Source organism: Gordionus sp. m RMFG-2023, chromosome 3 (assembly GCF_954871325.1).
Source record: "Gordionus sp. m RMFG-2023 chromosome 3, tfGorSpeb1-WG-v2, whole genome shotgun sequence".
Lineage (NCBI taxonomy): Eukaryota > Metazoa > Nematomorpha > Gordioida > Chordodea > Parachordodidae > Gordionus > Gordionus sp. m RMFG-2023.
In genome coordinates this window covers 20,680,660-20,708,060 of record NC_088777.1, presented here as the reverse complement: position 1 = coordinate 20,708,060, position 27,401 = coordinate 20,680,660, and the positions used below count along the sequence as shown (strand labels likewise).

General features: G+C 25.9%; 1 protein-coding gene across 1 annotated transcript; it reads left to right on the top strand.

The window, feature by feature from the left end:
• The first annotated feature begins 235 nt into the window (after positions 1-235).
• On the top strand, positions 236-27,401 carry LOC135926795 (synaptic vesicular amine transporter-like). Its single transcript, XM_065462726.1, has 16 exons — positions 236-398; positions 802-1,324; positions 2,050-2,108; positions 5,248-5,331; positions 5,825-5,917; positions 7,157-7,246; positions 7,570-7,610; positions 8,113-8,176; positions 8,337-8,432; positions 8,556-8,634; positions 9,019-9,070; positions 9,260-9,323; positions 20,273-20,392; positions 20,469-20,514; positions 22,281-22,365; positions 27,270-27,401. Exons 1-16 carry the CDS (start codon positions 236-238, stop codon positions 27,399-27,401), a joined length of 1,791 nt encoding a protein of 596 aa, XP_065318798.1.

Below are 27,401 nucleotides of genomic sequence, written 5' to 3'. Positions count from 1 at the left end.
ATAGATTTAAAAGTATGATTATAATCTTTGGCAGCCTTATTTATTTATTTTTGCATTTTAAAACAAATCACTGTTGATATTTAATTTTTTTATAACATTACTACAATACAACTCGATAATAAAAAATATTAAATAATCAAAAATAGATAAATGTGAGATTGCATCTCTAGCTATGATATGCAAAATGAATTAAAAAATATTCGATCCCCTTTGTTTGATTTATAAATTTTTCAATATGCAAAGGTTATTAAAAGTATTGCAATATACCCATTCCTACTTGCTGAAACACAATTTATTATCCCGCGATGAGGATGTAGGGGTCGACCCTCACATTAAACTCGTAGTTTTATTGGTATTCTTGACTATGATGTTGGATAACATGCTATTGACAGTAGTAGGTAAAACTTAATTTACGCGATATTTTTATATTATTGTATTAATATTGGAAGAACATTCCTTCGCAATTTCTTCTTCTTTTTCTTGAAGTTATTTAGTAACAACTTCATTTCCAATGTTGTCGGGATTCCGTAAAGTAGCTAAATTTTGGGAGGTAGTAAGAAGGTTTAAAGTAGGTGGTTCTCTATTTCTGAAAATAAGTATAGTGATATAGATATAGGTATAATTTTTAAATTCTTATTTTATTGGTGTGTCTCTCCAAGTGAATCTACGTTAATAATTAGAAAAACATTACCCTATTCAGAAATAATAAAACTAATATTGACTATAAAATAATATCCATGAAGATCTTTTATCCAAAATTTATTATTATATATTAATAATTATTAACTTTTCATTATAAAGTACCCATTATCCCTCCTATATTGTACAAATATGAGCATGGAAATTTGGATTACTATCAACAGCGAAAAACCACTAATACTACCATTCTACCAATCTCATTACCTGCTGTCAAATATGCTTCTTCATATGACCGCAAATCTGTTCGATTTTTAACTATGAGCAACTCACGATCAGCTCAAAGATTCAATGATGGAAAAAGTTTAGTCAATAAAAACAAACAAGGGATTTTAAAATTCAAACCACCTTCCAATCATGCTGATTATGAATATGAAGAATATTACATAGATTATTTAGAAACAATACTCGTTAAACCAGTCACACCTCACACTCAGACTAATATTTTGGTCACTACTATATCGAAAAAATTAAACACAATACGAACATGGATCGATATTTCTACTACGGTAGAAAATCCGCTTCCAGAGGACATAATCAACGAAAACACAAGGGTAGGTATGTTGTTTGCATCCAAGGCTTTGGTACAATTATTTATTAATCCTCTCATAGCACCCCTCATAAATAAGTGAGTTAATGTTTAATTTTTTTTTTATATAATTATAATAAACTAGTAGTCATGGTTGGATTTCAGAGTTTGATAAAATTAAAATCAAATTAGCTCTCAAAACTAAACTTATCGTTGGCTATTTGTACAAATTTTAATAGTAGAAGTTTTGTAAAGATTTCATTAGTCATCAAATCGAGTGTTAGTTTTAAATAATTAAATTGCATTACAGTACCAATCAAACCAAAAATATTCATTATATGTGTTACAATTAAATTTATGTATACAAGAAAAGAAATGTTTTTCAAGATTGTATAAAAAAACCTCAACCATTGATTCTCTTTTTCAAGATTATATAAGATTTTATTCAATAAATTTTATTTTCCGGTTTGATCTTAAGTTAAAGTTAATAATTTGGTTCAGTTTCTATTTTCTCTCAAAAATTTGCTAGTTTAGTTAGTTTTATTGAAAGAAATGACTTTTAGACTTTTCATCAAACATATCTGGACCTATTAATTATCTATAAATTAAGTGTTTAAATAAATGGAATACATTTAATACTAATTCAGATATTGATGCAAGGATAGTTTTTCAAGAAAAAAATAAATATTGCATTGAAGTTGAAAATTTAACATCAGAATGTCATTTTTATGGACATTTTATTTAATTATAATATATTCAATTTAGATGTATTTAGACTGAAAAATTTTTAATTTCACTATGTATACATTTAAATATTTTTTAAGAGTTGGTTATGGTATTCCGATGTGTGCCGGATATGTAATACTATTCCTCTCTTCAATTAGTAAATAATCTATAATTGATTCAATATGATAATTATAATTATATATGGCTAAGGTGACTTTTGTCAATTTTGTTAACCAGTATATCATTATAATATTCGTTCTTGTTTATAAATTTTTTACAATCTCTATAAATATACATTTTGCATTAATGTATGGAGCTATTAAATGTAGAGTTGAAGCAATCATTTTTATTACTATAGAAATATTATTGATAAATATGTTAAAATATTTGAATTATACACTTCTTTTCCTTTTTAGCTTTTACCTTTTCGGGTGTTAAGCTCCTTCAGTATATCTCTTTCCATTTTATGTTAATATACAATTCATTTTATTCAATTTATATCTATTAATATTGGCTTTAACTTTGTCGGTAAATTGGAATTTTGGTCTTTCTCTCTTTCCTTTACCCATCACTTCTAAACTCTTAACCTTATTTTCTATATAATTTTTAGGCCAACTATCGTATGTCCATACCATCTAAGTCTGTTTACCATGATCTTTGTTTTAATGCTACCTTCTTCCCCTTATATTTGTATTTCTTATCTTATCCTTTTTTGATAAATCTGTTATCATTCTCAGCATTCTCAACTCTATTGTCTGTAAACTTCTCTCGTTTGATTATTTGCTTGGCCATGCTTCCGAAAATAGGATAGTTGGTTGTTAAGGAACTGTATATCTTCTCTTTTAATTTGTGAGAAATTCTTTTGTCAAAAAGCACAAATCAAATTCTAAATTAAGCGAAAATATTAAATTATATATTAAGCTCTTCAGAGGAAGAACTTATAAATAACTATCAACTTTCAGCAATGTTTTTAACTCATTTATTGATTTCAAAATATCAAAAAAAATGACTGTTGCTTATAGGAGAAACTGGGGCTAATCGAACAAATTTTTGCATTAGCTATAATTCTTGTGTATATTTAGATAATATGAAGAACTATATATAAATCAATACCTATAACTATACTCTATAAAGGTGCCTTATAAATATTTTTAAAAACATAATCATATTTTTGAAATGTTAATTTTTGTAAAAGTAAAATTTTGTCCATAAATCCCCAATAGCGGGGTTAGGCAAACCTCTGCAGGGGACTTCCTAAACCATTATTTTTTAGGCTATAATGAATTGAACTGCATTTTTATTTATTAACAATGTTATGTATATAGAATAATTTTATTATCTTATTATTCAAAATATCATAATACTTAATAGAAGTTAATTATTTATTGAAACTTAATTTTGGTTAATTTAATAAACATTTTGGATATATAAAAATAAGGAACACAGCCATGAAATTTTCTTTCCAAGATTTTGAAAATTTTTTTTTATATTAACTGCCATAATTGACATGTATGGTTTAGCAAACCGCGTTAGCTCTAAATTGACTAATCATGATGAAATTATATTTAGAGAGAATAAATACTCATAAAACTTTCGCAAATTATAAAAGAGGGTTAAAACTTTGCTATAAAATTTATATATAAATGTTTATATAACTTAAAAAAATTATAATTCTGTCATTTAAAAATCTTTACAATTTGACATCAAAATTTTATTTCTTAAATAAAATTTTTCATAATTAATTATTTTAAAAGATTTTTTGCCTATAGATGCATATACTAATAAAATCTATATTAGGATAAAATTTAAACCATCTAGTCTATTTAATTTAAAAATGAGATTAAGTGGTTTGTCAAGCACTGGGGTTTACCTAATCCCAGTCTCCCCTGCTATCAAATTAATAAATATAAGCAATTTAAATAATATTTTTGATATTAAATTAATATTGTACTGTTAGATTTTGAAAGTCTAGTACGATCCATAATACATTCATTATTGGATTTACAGATAAAACAATTTCGCTTTAGAGTAATAAACAAATGTAATTCATAAAATATGACAAGAATTTTAAATTCATTAAAATGGCCATCTTAAATTTCTCATGGAGTGTTTTTTAAATTAACACATGAAGGGCTGATTATTTTAAATAGACTTTTAAAATATTATATACTTTTTATACATACAAAAAACTTCAATACATTTATTCTCCTCTTGCCATTTCTATATAATCATCAATTAAAAACTTTCAAAGGGTTTGAAATTAAGTTATGTTATTGTTAGCTCGATTGACTGCGTTTATTCTAAAATTAACAAATGACAAGTATATCTGTTGTTATTTTATTCCAACAGAATAGTTCAATGCAAATATATATTTAGGAGTGATGCTTTCGTAACTATAAATTCTCCATACTCAATTAGGTTGAGATCAAGAGTTGAAGAGATCCCTTTTAATATATTTATATTATTTAATAACTTTATTTATAGATTTCGATAAATTGCATCGTGTTTCATCTTGTTATACTAGGTTATCTCTTTCAAAAAATAACACTTTTGATTAGATAAGATGCGAATATTATTTCTTGATATTTTTAAGAATTTACAATACCTTATATACAACAGAATTATCCTAGGGACATTACTACACTTTTGACGGAGCTCAAAATCTAAAATTCTTTAAAAATTAAGATAATTTTAATTTTTGCTTTAAGATTTGTGTTTTCAAAATTTTTGAGGGGATTTTTCAAAATTTGGACAGGGCTAGAGCCCGCAATAGCATTCTCCCAATGACGCCACTGAATTCTCGTACACCCTTACTATTTATATAAGTACAGATTCATAACACTATACTATTTTAGTCTTTGTGTTACTAATAGGGTCTGTTAAAAAATAGCGCCAAAAACAAGGAGGAACAAAATATAGTTAAATAAAATCGTTCTTTTAATATACTGAAATAGAAAAAACAAGATATGAAACTGTGAATTAATTTTTTTTAGAAAATAAATGTATTATATTTTTTAACCAATTAATTTCTTGATAGGGACGAAATCTAGCAATCCCAATGAAGTTGGCATCTATGATTTAGTTTATAGTTATATTTTTAAGTTTATATAAATAAATTTAGAGAAGATTTAGTGATCGAAATGTATAAAATATTATCAATTTCATTTAGTCTATATGTTATAAACAAAGAAATCATTAGGAAAAATCAATGAGCAAATTGTTTTGTAATTATTGCTGTGATCGAACATAGTATATACCTACTTTTTATATTAACTATTAAAATAAATAATATAAAGTATTTGCATTTGGGAAAAGCTACGGAGTTTTACTGATGGCTCGTGCCATTCATGGTATATCATCGGCATGCCTGAATATATCAGGTTTAGGAATAAATACAATATATAGTTTTTGATATACATTAAATTTTCAATGAATAATTTGAAACTTATGTGACTGTCTATCTTAAAAAGAGTGTGCATGAAGTTTTATTTTATTTTTAAATAATAAAGTTAGATCAATTATATAATACATTTTTTAAATATATCGTTTAAAATGATGAACTTTTATTTCGTGTTTTCATAAATACACTACAATATGGATCAGAGATCAGCTGGTCTGAAACTCAAAGGCTAACGGCCAAGCAATTTGTAAAAAATATTTTTACCAGGATTTAAATTTAAAAAAAAACTGAATAACACTAATTTATGGATTTTCTTTCACAAAAAAATAATATGGGCCGGCCTAAAAATTCAAGCTGGGAAATTTGTGCAAAGTTTGGAACATTTTTCCCACCAGAAATCTTTTATAATTTAACCCTATATTAAATTGAGTTTTATTAGAATTATTTTGATATCAAAAAATATATCAAATAAGGATTAGCATTAATAGCCGAAAAGTTTCCAAATGATATACAACGGAGTGTTTACATGGGAAGAGCCATGAGCGGAATGGCTTTTGGAGTATTTGGTACATTTGTTATAGCATATATATATTACAAGTTTTTCTGCAATAGTGACTTATCCACAATCCTCACTTGAGAATTCGGAATCTCTCAATTTTGTCCTTAATGAGCATGGTTTTTAAATTTAAAAAATTCTAATTTTACCAGAAATTATTTAAGCATTTTTAGAGGACCTACTCTATATATTTCAGGCAAATTAACTTTAACTCTTGAACCACTCTTAATTTATCATATAAATAAAAATTACAAAGAAAGAAAGAATGAAAGAAAGAAAGAAAGAAAGAAAGAAAGAAAGAAAGAAAGAAAGAAAGAAAGAAAGAAAGAAAGAAAGAAAGAAAGAAAGAAAGAAAGAAAGAAAGAAAGAAAGAAAGAAAGAAAGAAAGAAAGAAAGAAAGAAAGAAAGAAAGAAAGAAAGAAAGAAAGAAAGAAAGAAAGAAAGAAAGAAAGAAAGAAAGAAAATATATGGCGCAATTTTCTGAAATTTATAGGGTAGATATATTTCCATGCATGCCAAAATACATTTCCTAAAATTCCATAAATCTTTATTCCAGAAAAACTTATAATATATGATTGATTATCATGGATATCAGGTTTCTAATTAGAAAAACAAATTGACTTGAAAATTTTAAGCATTAACATAATCCATTTGTGAATTTAAAATTTGAAGGTAATTTTGTTTAATTGCAAAAGCGAATTTAATATAATTATGAAAAATAAATCCCTGTCAGTGTTTATATTCAATTTTATATTAAATATTTTTTATATTATCGTTATAGGTGTAACAAGAGTTCTCCCCCCTTTATAATATCATTTTAAGTTCCCCTCCCTACCCCAACCCAAAAAATAAGGTAGCATGGAATATTTAAAAGAAAAATAAATAAAAGTTAATAATTTTTTTAAATAATCACTATAATACAAAATATTCAGAAAAATGTATTTTAATAAAAAAAGAAGTAAAAAATAATTATTTTAGGAAAAATATAATCGGCCACAGGTTTGCAATAAATGATCCTAAAGCCCTCCAATAAAATTTATGGGGGAAACTCGCAGCTAGTAATTACCCCTAGCAAAATTTTGGCTACATCTATGCGTTACCACATATATTTTTAGATATAATATATTATAATAAGTATATGTTATGTATGTTTTTAAATAGTAAATGAGTATTTTTTTAAATATTTTAATTAGATATTACTTTTTATTTTAAACAATAAAATAAATAAACTATATGGTATCAATACAAGTTGGCTACCCATTCGGAAGTGTCATATACCATTTCATAGGAGACAGTGCGCCTTTTTGGATCATATCTCTCATTACTATATTAATTGGAGGTTTATACAAATATAATTTTAAAATATTTTCGAATTATAAATACTGTTTTAAAAAGACCTTAGCTAGTATTTATAAAATTAATATCTTGGGCATGAGAATTAATTTTGAAATGATGGTTTTATAATTATTAGAATTAAATAAATTATAAACTTACTTTAAAGCCCACATTAAAAAAAAGAGTATAAGAATAACTTCTACAATAAAATGTTATAAATTAAAATTCTCTATTTTTTAAATGGGTATTTTTGAAGACATATTTTTAATTATTAATTATTTATTTAATAATAAATTTAATTGACAATCAATCAAAATTTATAAATAGGAGTTACCATCTACATCATCAAACCTATTGTTTCTCCGCAAGTAAACTATTTTCTATTCAATAATATCCAAGAATTTTATAAAAATATATTTAAAAAAATATAGGCTTATAAATATCAATTATTTCAATGTGTAAGGTATAATCAATGAATATAAGGGTTTAATATGCTTTTCTAGAGAAAACCCATAGCCATGAAGTGTGATATAGGGAGGGGAAATATTTGCGGGCCAATATTTTTTGGGGGATAATTTTTCTTTAGCAATATATAGGGAGTCAAAAAAATTTAAGATGGACCAGTCCCCCGTGGATCCTTTCCTCTCCGTGGCTATATGGCTGTGTTAGGGGAAGATTAATCACAATTATCTCTAACCTTTTTTATATCAATCAATAAGTTTAACCCAATTATTTGCCCTACTCTCAAGGCTTAAGATAAAGTGAGCAATGATTTAAAGAAATAGCTAGGTAGAACCCCTAAATTTTTACTGTTTTTAATTGGTATTTTTCGGCTATACACAAACCAAATATAAAATTAACAAACTGCAGGTCATGACGATGAAAACAGATTATATCGAACTATTTAAGGATAATTTTATCTTAATTGCCACCGGTATGTTCTTAGAAATATTCATTTATTATATTTTTATAAAGATAATCATAATAAATACTAAACAATATATAGTAAAAATTTCCTATTTCAAAATGAATGCTATAAAAAAATTTCCTAAATAGTATAGTGAATTTTGTGGAAATTATAAAATTATAAAAAGGTGCAATATTTTGTTCAACTACATCGATAGCCGTCTTAGAACCCTCCCTTCCAATTTGGCTAATGAACAAAATTCATCCCGCCCCATGGAAACTAGGTAAAGTATACATATCATATCATGTTTAATAATCAAATATTGAGATTTATAAGATATTAGATATATTTTTTATTTGCTTTTAAACATTTAATTTTGCATTTATTTTATTTTTATGCGTGATAGGAACCGTTTTTTTACCCGATAGTTTTGGATACTTGATAGGAACAAATTTTTTCGCTAAATTCTCATATAATGTTGGCAGGTTTAAATGACACAGATTTATATTTTATTTTATTTAGAAATAGTTTAAATGTTAAACATGAAAGAACATCATATATATACGAATATTTTACATTTAAATAAGTTGAATTTCTTTCTTTACCCTACTCCCAAAACATCAAAAAATTTAATTCGAAAAATTTTAAACTTTATAGAGAAACACGTGATAATTCTTTTTTTTAATGAGAGAAAAAAATGGCCAAATTTTTTAAAATTTTATAAATAATTTTAAAATTAGTCTTTTTTTAAATTTGAAAACTTATGAAACAAGTTTTGGACACAACCTTTTTACAAAAAAGAAGATATTCGTTAATTTTATTAAAAAATTTTGTTGCATATTTACATAATATTTTATTAATTATAATAGATGGAAATGTGCGATATTTTCAATGATCACAATAGCTATCTGCTTAATATTGGTAATATCAAATTAAAATTTGAAAACAATAGGTTTCATTTTTTTTAAAATCACATTTCAATCAATATTTTTTTTGAATATGCACTTTCCATAAAATTTAGGTTTTAACAATTAAAAAAAATTAAATCGAGTTAATTTTAATGCCATGATAAATTTAATAACTTATTCGCTTACATTTTAATAAATTTAGATACCTTTTGCAAATCATCCAGCTCATTTGGTTCTGCCACATTTTGGAATAGGATTAGGCATAGGTTAACTAAAAAATATTTTTTTATAAAACATAAAATCAAATACACGTATTTCATAACATATATGGGTATATAATAATCATTATATTTAAAAGGGGATGACTAAATACTGCATTGCTAAACTGCTTTGCTAAAATGCAATTAATCTTAAATAATCAAAATTTTATTATATAATCTTTTTTAAAAATAATTTTAAGAAACATTTTTTTAACGCTTGGGACTATACCTGTGTCGATTTTTTCACCAAATCCAACCTTTCATTTTCTGCCATCGAAAAGGCCTAAATCCTAAAATAACATATATGCTTGCCTCACCAACACCTTGTTTATTCCAATCGTTACCAATATAGGCATGTTCGGAAGTGATGCTCTCAATTTCATTAAAACCATATGAAAAAAAATGAGACAGATCTCAGGGAACCCCACTGAAGGATTTTACCTTCATCAGCAGATTTCCTGGAAATCTGCCGGTTTAATTTTTTAAGCATTCACTCTTCTCTAGGGTGATATGTACCTATTTTTAAAAAATAATTTTTTTTTCCTCAATTCTCCTTTATGTTAATAGATTTATACATATATATATATATTTATTTTTTTTTAATTTTTTTTAAATATATGCTTATTTGTTTTTTAGTATATATTTTTAATTATTTATTTAAATTTAATAAAATTGAATTTCTTTTTAAATAAAAATATACATAAATACATAAATCTATCTTTTATTAAATAAAAAATTGAGAATATAATTTATAGTTAATTCAATTTTTACTTAATATTGTCGGAAAAAAAATATTTATTTTTAATTTTTAAAATTAAACAAATATATCCATATAAAGGCGTTGATTGCACCATGAAAATATCATCTTAGGAAACCAGAATGATTATTGGTTAGCGCATTTTTTATATTTGGGTGTAAATACATGTGAATATCCTGAAAATATTTTCAAAAAGATAGGTTTCTTTGACATTTAATTAATGAGTAGGTTTAGAATCGAAAAATAATAGAAAATTTGTAAGGCACATATTCAGGGGCGGATTGGCCAGTAAGCCTAGTGGGAAAATCTCCCACGGGGTCTCGAGATTTACAAATTTGGGGGCCTCTTTAGTAAAGAAAAAAGAATTTTTTTAAATTAAATTGCATAAAATCTAAATATACAATTTTTTTTTTAAATATTAGAAATTTAAATAATTATTAAATGTTAATTTAATTATATGGTGGAATTATAAGCAATATATAAGAATTCATTCACTATTCATTTTAATTAAAATTAATGTTTATATATAGGAAACACATTATTATTATTATAATGGACCAAAATGAAAATAATAAACAACACAAGTAATTCCAAACCCCATAAAAATAATTTATGGTTCATATTCATATCATTTTATTTATTAATCTTGAGTTAAATTAACTATTCTAACTAACGAAGATCCATATTTATTCATAATTATATTTATCAGAAATTTTCATATTTATAAAAATAGTTGAATCTTCTCCATTCTTTGTTCTTCCCAGCTGACATCTTCTCCAATTAATCCAATATCTTCACTCCAAATAGCAACAAAGGACTCTTTTTTAACAACAACCCATGTGATGATCCCGTTTTCCCTTCATCCACCAGGAAAACTAAATTCTCCTGTCAGAAAATAACTGACATTTGATGTATTAAATTAAATTTATTTCTTCTTTTTTTCAACAGCTACAACACTAACCAAGAACTAAGTATAAGTATTAACGCCCTCTCAACTAAAATGAGCCATATTTGTTTCGCATAGATAATCCAATGTAAATGTTTAAGGATTTTTCTGAACTAGAATGGAATCTTTCTTAAAATATATTGATTATTAATGATCTTATCATTCAAACATAACATCATTATCTGACATAGATCATTAATATAAAGAAAAAATATATAGATAATCTTGATAGCTATTTTATTAAATATAAATTCTAATTTTATATTAAAAATATATATTTTTTTTATATTATCATGCATAAAAATATATAGTAACTACAAACTTATCAAAAACATCTTCATATCTTGAAACTTCTTCAGAGTCACTCCCCTTTATGCTCCAAAAAAGGTGATAATACAACGCTGACATTCTAGTTCATACCTTCACACATTATAAATTTTGGTTCATGTTCTAATATAACATCTGATTTTTCTCATGCTCAAACCACAAAAATAGCATATTTAACATACTCAGAGACTCCAGCTTCTTATTTACTACATGATAAAATTTTATCAAATATTCCAATATCATTTCCTTTAAATGATTATCCTATTCTATCTCTAACTTTAAAGAAAACTTCATCTTTATCTACATTACAAATACCTACTAAATTCTAGTCAAATATTTGGCTTTTCATGCACAAAAAGAAGCAAATTTAAAGAAAAAGATCTCACCTATTAAGTCAAATTTATTTCATTCAAATTCAAATGCAACAATTCCACAAAAACTTGCCTTTTTACAACAACATCCAATCCAACCTGTGGACCTGAGACTACATCGCGTTTGTATTATAGAGTAGTTATGGAAGATAAAGTAACACGAAATATGCTTTCAGTTGCTATAATTAATTGAAAACCATAGCTATTACTGCTCAATTTGTATAGCTTTTGCTGGTTATAAAAATTCATTTTCAAAAGGGTGCACCAATTTTAAACATATATATTCTGTTATTGAAAAATCAAATGCTATCGATATTGAGCAGCGTAACTTCTTTTTTTTTTAAATATATTACATTTTTATATTATTAGATTTCGTTTATTATAAAAATATTCCAGAGCTTTTATTTAATTCTTATCAATATTTTATTTTTTTGTTTTATAAATATTTTGTTAACTGATTTTTTTTCTCAGCCTTACATATTAATAAAAAATAAAAATATATATAAAACAATTAAGATTTAGTAAATATATTACAAGAAATAATAAAATTATGATATAAAATTATTCCTAATATAAAAAAATATGGGAAGATTATTTTAAATCATTTATTTATTACGGATAGGCTTGTTGCTAGCCATTAAATAAATGAAATAATATAAGTAATAATCACAAAAGTTCATAAATTAATGAAAAATAATGTATTCAACTCAAAAGACGAGTAATTCTTTTAAAATGATCATATACATAAATATTAAAAAGATGAAAATTATTTTAATTTTTAAAATTGCATATTAGATTTCAAATAAAATCTAATAATTCCCGGCCGCAGGCCTGGTCAAAGCGGGCCGTAGGCCCGATAAGGGGAGTTTGAGGGCGAAACCCCAAACTATAGGGCCTTTCTTAGAAATCTCCTACGCGGCCTTTAGTCTCCTGTCCGCCCCGCACATATTGCTGGCGTTACTGATCAAAATCTCTATATTTTTGGTTTATACATGTACATTTAGGTGTTAAACATTATCCTAAAAAGTATTTTAAAAATATTATGATTTGACCGAATGCCGAGCTCAAAATCTTACTAAATATTCGATCCAAATTTGCTAGTAATATCAATTAAAAAATGTTCATTTTTGTTTTATATATATCTATAAATACGTATAAAACAGTATTCCAAAAAATAATTTAAAAATATCGTGATTTGACCTATAACCTATTTGAAACCGTCCCAATGACTAAATACTGCATTGCTGGCGTTATGTATGGAAAATATTTGATTTTTGGTTTATACGTGTATATGAAGGTGTTAAAAGCATTATCCTAAAAAATATTTTGAAAATTTTATGATTTGACTGAATGCCGAGCACAAAACCGACCACTTACTAAATATTCGATCGATCAAATTTGCTAGTAATATTAATTGAAAAATGTTCATTTTTTTATATATCTAGAAATACATGGAAAACATTATTCCAAAAATAATTTAAAAATATCGTGATTTGACCGATAACCGATTTGAAACCGACCTATTGCTTTGCTGGCGTTATCTATGGAAAATATTTTATTTTTGGTTTATACGTTGTTAAGCATTATCCAAAAAATATTAAATATTATGATAAACCAAATGCCGAGCTCAAAACCGAACACTTACTAAATATTATTGGTTCTAATAAATTTTTAATGCTCTAAATAAAATGATTTCAATATTAAAAAAATTATCCCCCCCCCCTTAGTCGAAAATGCTGCCTGGTATTTTACAATTTCATTAAAATTAAAAATCTTTTAAAAATTTTTTGGCATTTTCCTAAAAAGAAAAAAAATTGAAAGTGAATGTGTACGCAAAAAAATAAAAATTAATAAATAAATAATTTTAAATACTAGACGTTAAAATTTAAAATTATTTTTGTTTTAAAAATATCTGATTGGTTTACACGTATTTATAGATATATAAAACAAAAATGAACATTTTTCAATTAATATTACTAGTAAATTTGGTCGATCGATTATTTAGTAAGTGGTCGGTTTTGACTCGGCATTCGGTCAAATCATAATATTTTCAAAATACGTTAATATGCACATAACCCAAAGTAAAATATTTTCCATGCATAACGCCAGCAATGCAGTATTTAGTTACTGGGCCGGTTTCAAATAGGTTATCGGTCAAATCACCATATTTTTAAATTATTTTTTGGAATACTGTTTTATACGTATATATAGATATATATAAAACAAAAATGCAATTGATATTACTAGCAAATTTGGATTGAATATTTAGTAAGATTTTGAGCTCTGCATTCGGTCAAATCATAATATTTTCAAAATACTTTTTAGGATAATGCTTAACACCTAAATGTACACGTATAAACCAAAAATGAGATTTTGATCAATAACGCTAGCAATATGTGCCTTACAAGTTTTCTATTATTTTTCGATTCTAAACCTACTCATTAATTAAATGTCAAAGAAACCAATCATTTTTAAAAAAATTTCAGGCTATTCACATGTATTTACACCCAAATATAAAAAAAGCGCTAACCAATAATTAATCTGGCTTCCTAAGATGATATTTTTATATTTGTGAATTTAACGCTATCTTATGGATATATATTTGTTAAATTTTAAAAATTAAAAATGAAATTTGAGTTGTAATAAGCTAGTAAATTTTTTTTTTTCAAGAATAATAAGTAAAAATAGAATCATAATTTATTTGATATTTAATCTCAATTTTTTATTTATTAAAATAGATTTATGCATTTGAAAATTATTTTTATAAAAAGATTATCAAATTTTGATTATTGTTTTTTAGCAATGCATTTTAGCAATGCTGTTTAGCTTTAGCAATGAACTATTTAGTCATACCGTATTTAACAGAGGTACGAGAGATATAATGGCTATAATATTTAAATATATGTTACAAGCAATGTTGAAACTTAAAATTAGGGTTCTGGACTCAACAAAATTTTCGCTAGATTTGGAAAGTACAGGTTAAGGAATTTAAAAAATGGAGTTTGGTGCAGGTGGGTCCAGACAAGTTCGTTTCCGGGTAGGGTTCAAACCATCGATCGAATAGATGAGGCATTTAAATTTATTTTCTAAAAATAAGAGTAAAATACAGCTATTTTTGATTAAAAGTCTGGCAAAAAATTTTAAAAACGGTAATCACGTTAGGAAAATTTGTCTAGGAGAGAAAATAAAAATCAAAGTTGGACATAACCGAATATTTTTTATTTTTGTCTTAAAGAAATAAATCAAAAAACTAATATTCCTTAACCCTGTCAGGAAAAAAATTTGAGCTGCAGTCCATTTTCATAAACCTAAATATTCATACTGGTTCAATGGAACAAGTCCCGGTCCAGAACCCAGCCTAAAATATTAGGCAATCAAAGTATTTTCATTCAAACAATACATAATTGCCTAAATGTTAAAATAATTATACTTTCCATAATTTACCATTATTGCTTGAATTGATTTTAAAGCAAAAAATATTTTATGTTAATTGGTCTTTCTTATATGAATCTTTTTTCAATTTTTATATTAAATTTATATATTTTTGGTTTTTGGACATGATCTGAATTTAGAAAATATACAATAAATTTTTTTATGGCAAAATTCCACAATTTACTTAAAATACTATCATTCTAAAGGACCAGAACAATGGGTAATCTAACATGTCTTAATTTAGATAGTGTAACAATATAGCAACTGGATTTAATTAAATTTATTTTATCAATTTTTGTTGAATCAGCTATAATAAGAAAAACATCTTACTTATTATCGATAATTAACAAATTCGATTAGTTAGAGTAAACATTAAAAGATCAGTTAACCATACTGCACAGGAGTATATCACAAGCTTAGACATTTATCAACCAGCTTATAAACCTCTGTTTGATGGTAAATTAAATGTCGATCCCTACCAGCTGGAACCTTACAGCATACGGTTACTAGGCATGACCTGTTGGTTTCTTCCAACAAGCCCCTAATGAACCTAATTAATTCTAACCCGTTTTACCAGTTGGAGTAGAACCGAATAGAGCCCACAGAAGGAACAGTCTGAGTGGTTACATAAAATATAATAACAAAAAGATCATATAGAGCAGGACTTAATATTGAAGAAAAGACAGATACGACAACATCATCAGAAACAAATAAATAACATCCAAATATAAGAGAAAATAAAAAACTGCCATAAGATGGTCATATACATAAAGAAGTATCATGCACCCTTTTAGATCTTAATGATCTTTACCAAATTTCAATTTGTTTTGGGTTGCTTTAAAGACAGATATTTTAATGATTAACTAATTCATGGACCATTTTATTCAGAGGTTAGAAATAGAACTAAGATTGGCAGTTTAAATGGAGTTAAAGTGCCGCTATGAAGGATATATTAAGCGGAATTTTTTGAAAGCAAAAAATTCATCTCCAGCAGATAACAGATGCAAATGTTTGAAGTCCTGCATGAAATACAATAGCCGATATCGTTCCATGTCTTGTTGCAACATAAATATATTTTTAAAAAACCGTTAATTACAACTTATTTGTGGTTCTGTAGTTTAATTTTATGATTTTTACCATGAAATCTATTTTATCATGTTTTACTGCGAATTTCAGACAATTTTGCCATGAGCTTTTGAACTTAATATAATTTATATAAGTTTTTCAGTAGATTTTTTATATAAATTATAGATAACTCAAAGGTTAATGGCAATATTATCTATAATTTATAAGATAGATATTATACGCTGAAACATTTCCGGTTAAAATAAGACTTTTAAATATAAAAAAAATGATTTTAAGTTGAAAAAACAACACTTTGCCGGAAAAAAACCATTGCCTCTTACATATATAAAATAAAGTTAATAATCTCTTAAAACACATTTATATGAATTTTAGCAGTCAAATATCGGTCAATTGACCAAATCGTATTTGACCTGTCAAATACAAAACCCTGATTAAAAGTGTCATCCAGGAGAGAGGCAAATAGAAGCTCAAATCCCAAAACTTTGAAGAGCCAGCCAACGCACTAAAAAAAAATTGAATTTGATTTTTTTTGCAAATTCTAGTTAGAATTACCTTTTTTTGTTGATAATTTTAGCTAAATTTTTATCTTTTTGGCTCATTTTACTAAAATTTCAAAAAGTGAGCATCCTGAAGGTGCCAGCGACACTACAGGATAGCAGATATGTAGTAGGGTTAGACCTTTGCGTCGTTACATATGCAGCGTCGCGGCACATTTTTGTGTGCCTATAAAAATTTAAAATATTGTGGCGCTGATTGATAAACAGTGTAAATTTATATGTATATTAACTCCAAAAAATTAAGTAAAAAATCAATAATTAAACAAAGTATAATGGTAGTATAATGGATACATAATGCATTTTACACAAATATAAATATACAAATTGAATTTATATATTAAATCATATAACAGAAGATCTTTTATGCAGCTATTAAATATAAAAGTATCAAAGCTACAACCACATCAAATCTTTTATTTTGAAAGATGATAGGTATTTTATAATGATAATAATAGTAAAACCTTTTAGATATTTCGTTTATTTAATCTTTTCAATTGTTTTGTGCTTCTAGAATCTTCGTTCTATCTTAGTTAGATTTAAATTACTTCTCTTAACAAACTGAAAAGAATAGCATCTATGAAGATCATAGAATCATAAATTTCAAAAATATCTTGAATGGGGGAAAGAGAAGCCTTAATGTATTCATACCATATTGATTTTTTAATCATTAAAAATTCGATATTTAATATTCAGTCTAAGACTTACTGTAATTTTTATTTTGCTTATAAATCGTTTTTATTTAATGGCTGTAAAAAAACGTCGATTAATTACTAAGTACTAATCATGCATTACATATTGTTCATTGCTTCTATAAATTTTCAACTAACATGATGTTGCCGATTTTTTTTTATTTTGCCAAAATGTTTTCCTTTAAACTATCTACCAAACGAGTTGAAGTAGTAAAGAAATATGATGTACGCGCTAATTACCGACATAAATTTCCAAGATATAGCTTCCAGATGTCTGGCTTACTTTTCGCTTAAGACGTGATATCATAGATAATTTTTGGTTCATAATTCGGTTAATTTTTTGATCGCTGGCGAAATTGATTAAAGAATTAATAAGGCATTAAATATTAACGCAAACTAGATAGTTAGAACTTCTATTTCCTCCGTTCTAGCATGATGCTTTTTGGACAATTTTTTATTTTTTTAGCAATAATTCCTTTCCTCTTTAAATCAACTACCAAAGAGAATAAAGCAATAAAATATACTAATAAAGCCCTATCAATGGTTATAAGTTTCAGAATTAATTTCTAAAACCTTGGCCCACATCAAGCTTAGAGCGTGACGTCATAGTTTTCAATTTTTTTATAACTCAGTTTCATTTCGTGGTTCTCATATTTGAGCGAGGAATTGAAAGTACTAGTCAGGCATTAAGTATTAACGCATGCCAGATATGTAATTTTTTATATTTTCCATTTTAGCACGATATCTATTTTGGCAATTTTCTTTTTCTTTATGCTGTCTACCAAACGGATTAAACAATTGTGATTTAAACATTGATAAAATTTACTAAAATATTCTTTCAGTCACTTTTAAATCCTAAGATTGGTCAAAATCTTATTACTAATATTTTTTCCTTTCTATTGGCTACCATACTAGTTAAAGTCAGATATTAATAAAGCACAAAATGCCTTGTTTTAGAATTAAGGTTTGTTCAGACAACTTTAACTAAAATAATATAAAGACCACTTAATATTATATAAAAATTTTTATAGTGAAACCCGACTGAAGTCCCGGCAAAATAAGGTTTGTGGGCTAAGCTCCCCAAAAAATTTTAAAACATTCCCCCCTCCTTACATTGGAAAATTCTAGTTACCCCAGTGACCAGCCAAATACATATAATATGCTATGTCCATTTCCATCAATAATTATTAGTAAGAATAATGGAATGCAATAATTGTTGACCTTATAAATGGCATCAATAAAAACACCTGAGTATAAGTCTTAACAAGCTTTTTGATTTCAAAGGTATGCCTTTTAAAAAAATATTTTATACTTATTATTATTTATATCTTTTAAATCATTCAATGTACACATCTACTACATTGTGTCCACTATCATTTTCATACTTTTGTTCTAAGAGATCCTCCAAGTTATTTTTGAAAGTTTGAAAACTATGACTATTTTTAAGTCTGAACTTTATATTGTATAGATATCTCAATGTTATCGACATTCCCATTTTATCGAATAAGTAACAAGTTTACTCATTTTCCCATAAAAAAATTGTTACATTAGCCTGATCATTGTTTAAAGATGATTCCTTCTTTGATGAAGATATGTTCAAAATTTTTTGATCTATATAATAATAAAATGAACACATTTGACTCTCTGAGTTTAATTTTTTATTAATATATAGTGTAAAAATTTTGCCTATTAAACCAGAAAGTGTAAAAATTATTTCAAATTTTTAAGTGTAAAATAAAAAGTTATTCTATTAACCCAAATTTGGGGAAAAATACTAACCTTATGTTAATGATATATAAAAATACGAAAAATATAAGTGAAGCAAGGCTAATAAATGTTATAAAACATTATCAATATATATATGAATAAAAAATTATCCATGTTTTCATATCCATTGACCAATGTATTTGATTTTAAGGCTTAAAATGGCATGGACAGCTTATCTTAATTGTTTGTTTTACTCTAAAACTTAATCTTGTATTCGAGGTCGTGTCAGGGGGGCTGTTCGTATGTCGAGGTGGGAGAGAGATCGACAGATTTCGATGGTCTGGGATTTTAGTGAGTGTAGGCAAGGGGATTTCGATCGTAATTTAGGCATCGTGCTAAAATCAACCTAAATAACTACTTCTTTCCCCACAGGGTAAAATGACGACATCGCACCCCGGTATGAGCGATGGTTTGTTTAAATAAAAAATAAGAATGGACTGCTTCCGTAACCCACTAATTCATAGATAAAAACCGTAATTCTTTATACGGCAACTAACTCCCATATTTTATGACCGCAATGGGTACCGCCGCACAATAGTATGAGTGCGGATTTCATTCTAAATTAAATTTGAAAAAGAAGGAACGGATTTCTCTGCACCGCAATAGTGAGTTTTATTTTATTTATGTTAGGGAACGGTGCGGGGCTGATCTCACAGTAGGAATTTGCCCGAGACCTTAAGTAAGTGAATCGTTTGAGTTTCTTCTTTATTAATTACATAAAACTTATTTACAAAATTTTTAAGGAAAAAATTATTCGTCTACATCATTTCTTTTTTATCATGCCTAATGATGAAAAATTTCTCTATTTAAGCCAATTTTTAAAAATGGCTAACTCAATATTTCAGCCAGAAAATTTTTTTCTAAGCCTCGAGATTATGCTAATAGATGTCCAAACCATTGTGATATCTGTGAAATCTTCAGGCTTGCGTAATATTTTTCTGGATTAGTTTATTATGATTAAGAAATATTTTATCACTTAATATTATAACTTTAGGTAAAACATTCTATTGAACAATTTTTTAGGAATAATTGATTCAGCGCTAATTCCATATTTGGGATACATAGTAGATGTAAGACACTCGGGAATGTATGGAGCCGTTTTTTCTATAAGTCAGATGGCATCGTGTTTAGCCTACGGATTAGGTAAGATCACTCATGTGTCATATAAAGAACGCAATTATAATATTCATTTATGCTTACAATTAAAATTTATTTTTAGGTCCTTCTATAGGTGGGGGAATCGTCAAATGGATCGGCTTTAAATGGTAAATACGTTAACTACATTCACTTTGTTATTTTATATAATTCCTATAATTTATTCTTACTATTTTTTTTGTAAAATAATATAAAAGTGTTTATTGAATAATCAGGATTAGTTTTTAAATTAAATTATCACTTTTTCTAAGGCAATTAATGAAACATATAAAAAAGGTTTGTATATTAACAGTTTTATACTATATTTTATAAATATAATTTATATATATAATTAATATCATTATTAAATGAGTTAAAATTTTATCTACCTCTTTTATATTAGGATAATATTATTTATATGAAAGGTATATAATTTAGATAAATTTAATTTAAATTAATTATTATTTAAAAAATAAAATATTAAATTATCAAACTATTAATTTTCTTGAGTTTTTGTTTGTTCTGGTAGATGTATTTCTTCGATACTAAGAATATTACAGGTGTATTATGGTTATAGTATTTGATTTGGTCACATTTGGGACGACCATAGATTGGATTGTAAATCACACGTATTTCTTGAGTGATTTTTCCTTATGAGTGATTTTTCCTTATAATGCGACAATTAAATATAAGAGTGATTTGAATAACGTCAAGAACGAGGCGTTTTTGGGTAGGGCTCAGACATGCACTTAATATAGAGAAATTTAACATGAGCTTTATTAGTAAGGTACAAATCTACAAAGAATATGAGTTTCTAGAAGGTAACCCGAGCACCTTTATATATTTTAATGTCGTATTTTGTATTTGCAACATACACTAGGAATCAATAGGTTTGAAATCGGTTAAAAAATCTACATTTTTTGTAAAATTGATAGTAATGTTAAGGTTAAATTTTTAAATAAGGTATGCACATTTAGTAAATCTTTAAAGAAAGCATAGTTTTGGATTTGTTTCATTTGTTGATCTTACCAATATTATATTGTTTTTTTCCTATTAAATTCTCTGACTGAAGAAATGTCAGTTAATTCCTGATATTTGTCAAAAAATTGTATTTTGTCATTGGTAAATGATCAGTCTTCAGGTTTATCCCGAAATGTATAACTTCTTTGGTGCAGGGGCTGGTAAAATGATTATCCTAACATATCCTAACATAAACATTATATTATCGTAAGTAGAGGTAAAAATTGTTTTGTTTCATTGGATCTGTCTTCTGTTGTTACATGCGATGAGCATGAACATGAGTATTATCGTAAGTAGAGATAAAAATTATTTTGCGTTGTGACATGCTATATTATTATCATCGTTGCAGGAATTTCATATGAATTTATTATTAATAATTAATACTATATTATATCGCAGTTTGAATGCTTGTTATTATTTAAAAAAAGGAAAATAGAAGTATACTTGGTTCATCAGATAAACCAGAAAAATGAAAATATAGTCAATTGGACTTAGTTAGCAGATTTTAGAGCTCCTTATTATTGATTTTCTTGAATACCGATTATATATTTTAAATTAATTGATGTCGTTTCTCTTGTGATTTCAAGGATCACTCTATTTAATAGAAAATCATAAATTGCACAGGTGCTCTCCATTTCTTTCTTGTATAAATAGTTTTGATAATAGTAGGTTTAAAGCATAAGGTTATTGGAAAGAACTTCCCAAACATTGCGCATCAACCTTCCATGCAAAGGGAACTGGATGGAAAACTATATTTTTTTAATTTGATCATAAAATGCCTGATTTTTCAGAGTTATAATTAGATTTATTTTAATGTAATTTTATTTATTACAAGTAAAAAGAAATTTAAAATCCAATTATATAATTTATATTTAAGGCTGGTATGGAGCATCGCTATAATAAATATTTTTTACGTACCATTATTGTGGTTTCTAAAGAATTCCCCAACTTCAAAAAACTCGGTAATCATATTATTTAAAATTAAAGCCATTTAAATAAAAAATATTTAGGGAGAATATACGCAAGGCAAGGGGGAGATCGGTGTTATATTTTCCATAAAATTGAGGTACTATATAAAAAATAGTTGAAGCAAATTTCCCAAATAAACAGTGGAAATTAGTATTTAAGAAAGAAAATTTAAGAATTATGAAAAGCACCCGGAGTATCTTATAGCTTTTTGCGGTTAAGATTTTTTAAAACAAAAATTTTTATATAACATATTTGTTAAATTTATCAATCCATACTATATATATCCTGGAAGAACTTATTGTCACTTTAAACCCATAAAAATTCAACTCACCATCTTCATATTGTCATTCGTGACCCTTGGCCAACTTATGGTTTCTGGTGTTCTCATAAATATATATATTTTTAAAATTAAAAATAAATCTCTGCTTAAAAATGGCATACGCACTCCGACAAAACCTACTCCAGGTCTTCACTTTAATTTAAATTAAGATATTAAATTAAGATAAATATTGTCACACGATAAAATTAAGATTACTTTATCATTTAGAATTGATATTTAATCTGAGTAACTTTTATAAAAAAAAATTATGCTTAAAAATGTAAAAAATTATAAGGTTTTTGAAGTGTTAAAACTTAAATTTGCAAATATTTTAAGAACCATTGAAGCATCTTATTAAAATATATTTATGGTTTAAATTTCAAATATTAAGGTATATTAGTTTTAAAAGCATTTGAAAAAAGTTAGCTGCCCCGGGATAACACTAACCCCGATCTCCCATGCTACCTTTCAAATATTTTCTTTGATAAAACAAATTTAATAAATATCAAAGGAATTTATTTCATACAAAATAAAGTATTTCAATCTTAAATTTTAATATATTTTGGCTTATTATTTAAAATTAACATTTTGACGATTCGATTATAACTGCTCAGCCCAATTATTCTATTCTATGAATAATCAACTATTTTTGTTTCCACTCACTGATAATATCTAATAAGTAAGATCATGTGAATAAATTTTATAAACATTAAACAATATAAAATAACAAATAAAAGAATTCATATTCACATTTTTGCAACACCTTATACAATATTCCCACTATGGGAATATGTCAAAATTAAAATTAATCTTACATATGAAATAGAAATTGATACACATACATCAGTGGCGTAGGTCAAGGAGGGGGAGGGGTTAAAGCCCTTCTCTATATGGAAAATATGATTGGCGAAATTTTGTGTTTTCATAATACTTTTATATCGAAACGAAATTTTGCTTTATTCTTTTAAATTGATAGAACCCCCTCCTTAGTTATCTACAGAATCACCTAAGAAATATTTTTTCTATTTAAAAAGAGCGTAAAAAATTACAAAATCTATAAATATGTGCACATTCAATTTTTTAAACAAAGTTTCACATAAAAAATTACTTAAAAATTAAAAAACGGTATGCTTCACAAAGAAGCTATAATTTTATATTGATCTTTTATATTTCCAAGTAAAAGCGAACTTAATGTTATTTACAAAGATTCATTCAATCTTACCCCTCCTGAGTGCAAAAAATTATATATTATATTTGTTTTCAATCACCGTAACCAATCTATTTTATTTTGGTATGACATTTTCTAAAGATGCCACAAGTATGACTGCGTTTTTATATCACTACAAAAGAGCGGGCTAAAAGATTTTAAACATTGGGTGGGTGAGCAGTGGGTTAAATAATATTTTTAAAAAATGGGCAGGCGATAGGCGGGCGAATTTAAAATACTTCGGTCGGAATGAGCAAAACATACTTCTATTTATTTAAAAATAATTTATTTCATAATATTGCATATTTTATAAGTGTAAAAAAACTTTAAAATAAAAAATAAATAAAGAGCTAAACCAAATAATTTGTAAACATTGGATGGGCGGGGTTAAACAAAATTTTTAAATTAATGAGCGGGCGGATAGCCATGCGAGTTTGCGGGTGAATTAAAAAAACCATAAGCGGGCAGGCAAGCGGGTTAAAAATTTAAAACAATGACCGAGAGGACGTTTGGGTTAAACCCCGCTCATTGCAGATCTTTAGTTTAAGGATGATTGTCCTTGTTCATTAAAAAATTAAGAGACAGTACCAATAGAAATTATATAAAGAAAAGATATTACATATTTTGAAAAAGCAAAATAAAAATAACCAAGAAACCCAAAAATACTTATTTATAATTTTATAGGCTAGACCCTCCTAAAGGCCGGATAAATGTAAGTTAGAGAGCGAAGCATCCAAAAAAATTGGTAAACTCCCCCCCCCCTCCTTTGGATAAATCCTGGTCAAACCACTGATATACATAAATTAATTATAAATAAAACTAAACTATTTGAATGATCAATTTCTAGATGACAGATTGAGCGATATTATAAACAAAACATAACATAATCTATGTAAAAATTTTAAATGTGCTTACTTTATTAAAATAATCAAAACACTTTCTTATAATGTTTTCAATAATTTTATCTAAATTATATATTTCAGTTATCTGGAAACCAAATTATACATGTCGATTTTTTATGTAAGCCTAGTTTAGCGTAACAGTCCCATTAAATCTATACGTAAAAAAGTTTCTTAAAGCTAATTAAGTTTTTCAATAAATTTTGCCTAAAATTTGGCTATAGATAATAAGCTAAAAAAGAGGCTCACCTAATTTATATTATAATTAAAATGACTTGGAAATGGAGTTTTTTATGCATAGTATATAAGGTGATCAATGTCCAAAATGATCTTTTAAATTTTTTTTTGCTTATATATCGTAAATTTTAAAATGAAATCGATTAAATATATAACCCATGTTCCTAAAATTGTCATTTTTATAAAAAATAAATATTTTGCTAAAATATTGTAAATTTTGATTAGGAGTTTAATAAATATAATTGTAAAAAGTTTCCAATGTCCCAATTGATAATTTTTAAATGTAGTAAATTTTAAAAAGAAATAGAATAAATATATTTTAAAAGATGAATATTTCCTAAATAATCATTTATTTTCAAACATTTAATTTTTTTGTTAAATATTGTATTCGAATAAACATAGTGTAAATGGTGACCAATGTCTAAAATAGTCATTTTAAAAAATTCAATTTTGATTATGTTTTTTATAGATAATTTTAAAAAAATTCGTGGTAAATAATGTAAATTAAAATAAGAATAGAATAGAATAGAATAAATATAATGCAAAAACAAAAATGTTAAATGGACATTTTTTTTCTTTTCAGATTTAATATTGAAAATTTTAAATAGATATATCAAATAATTATAGTAGTGATAGCAGAACATTTAAATTTAAGGCATAACATAATAGAAGAAGAGATGAGGAATTGAGAGAAATATTTTTAGTTTGAGGATATATTTCTTAATTTCATTTGTAATAAAGCCTAACTGCAGGCAGCGCTGGGCCTAATAATCTTTTTAATTAGGTTTTAAGATGGGCTCGTTATAAAAAATTTGATTTTGCAGCTCTGTATAAAATATTTAAATAATTTTTCATTTTGCCTTTTAATTTATTCTATAATATAAATATAATTCAATTATTACTAAATATTTTATTTTTTTATCTCAATAATATAATAAATATAAATAGATTAAAAAAAACCGTCTTTTCATAAGTTGAAAAATGAAATATGAAAATAAACTAAGTATTTTATAATTAAAAGAGAGAGTAGACGACACAAAGTTTAGTAATCCTTATTTGCAATTTAACATTTTTATATGAGAAAACCATAAATTTTAGATTTATACGATTTATAGATTTCTATTTTACATTTATAAATTTAGGTTAAAAAATAAATTTTTCAAAAACTTTAGTAGTATAGGTTTGGATTCGATAATAACCGTTAATACCAATTTATGGTTCATTTCATATCCCTACTATATTTATTCTATTTCTATTCATATTTTATATTATTTAGGATAAAAATAAATTTTTTTGCTAATTATGAATTTTCATAATATAAGCAAAATATAAATTTTTCGAAAAATGACCAGTTTGTTCATTATTTACCTTTTACATTATATTTATTCCATTCCTACTTAAAATTTACAATATTTAACCCAAAATTAAAACTTAAAAAAACGGTAAGTCTATTTTTAAGCTTGGCCTAATTAAATTTAGCTAATTTTTAGGCTACACCTAATTAGGATTAAGCCACTCTAGATAAGGTTCTATTAAAAGCTTCTTCTTAGCCATGTTTCCAGCAATTTTTTTTATTTATTTCCAAACAAAGTATAATTTTATCGAATTAATTTTTTTGCATATTATAAATTTGCCACCTATAATCGATAATAAAAAACAAAAGACGGCGATGCCGATGCTATTTTAAAAAAAATTTCTAATATGCAAAAAATTTTACTTCGACAAATTACTATCCTACTTTGTTTAGAAATTTTTAAAAAATGCTTAAAACATACCTAGAGCTGCTTTAAAGAAGTGAATTGTTTTCTGGAAGTGGACTTGGCCTATTTTAGGCTAAACCAATTAGGCTTCGCTGATTTGTTTTTGAATTAAATATAAACTTAGTCACTTTAGGTTCGGCTAAGGTTGACAACATGATGTATACCAAATTACAGCAAATTGGCAATTTAATTTTGAATCGTAATATTATCTACAGGACCGGTTAGTGTAGCCTACCCTGCTCGGAGTACGCTGTAAAATAGTATGATATAGATCAGAAGCGGGCTTTTAAATAATGTTAATATTCAACTCGAGCCAATTTTTAAAAATAAATTAAAAGGCCGGGTTTGGTATGGCTTATGCAGGTCTCTGATAAATAGAATAGAAATTTTTTTTGATGTTAACATTAATAATATTTTTTAAAATTTATGATTAAATTTTTGATCAGTTTAAATTTTAATTTATTACATACAAAAGATCCTATTGTTAGAAACCATGAATAAAAGTAACGGAGACAAAAATTATATCAACGGAATTTACAATAAATTGGAAGAAAGCGACTCTGAAAAGGATTGGTCCGATATCAACAATGTTAATTTTAAAACATAA

Coding starts and splice junctions, on each gene's coding strand:
- LOC135926795 (XM_065462726.1), top strand. CDS start 236: ATGCAAAGGTTATTAAAAGTATTGCAATATACCCATTCCTACTTGCTG. Junction 8,433..8,555: donor TCCCGCCCCATGGAAACTAG/GTAAAGTATACA, acceptor TATGCGTGATAG/GAACCGTTTTTTTACCCGAT. Junction 20,393..20,468: donor GTGTTTAGCCTACGGATTAG/GTAAGATCACTC, acceptor ATTTATTTTTAG/GTCCTTCTATAGGTGGGGGA.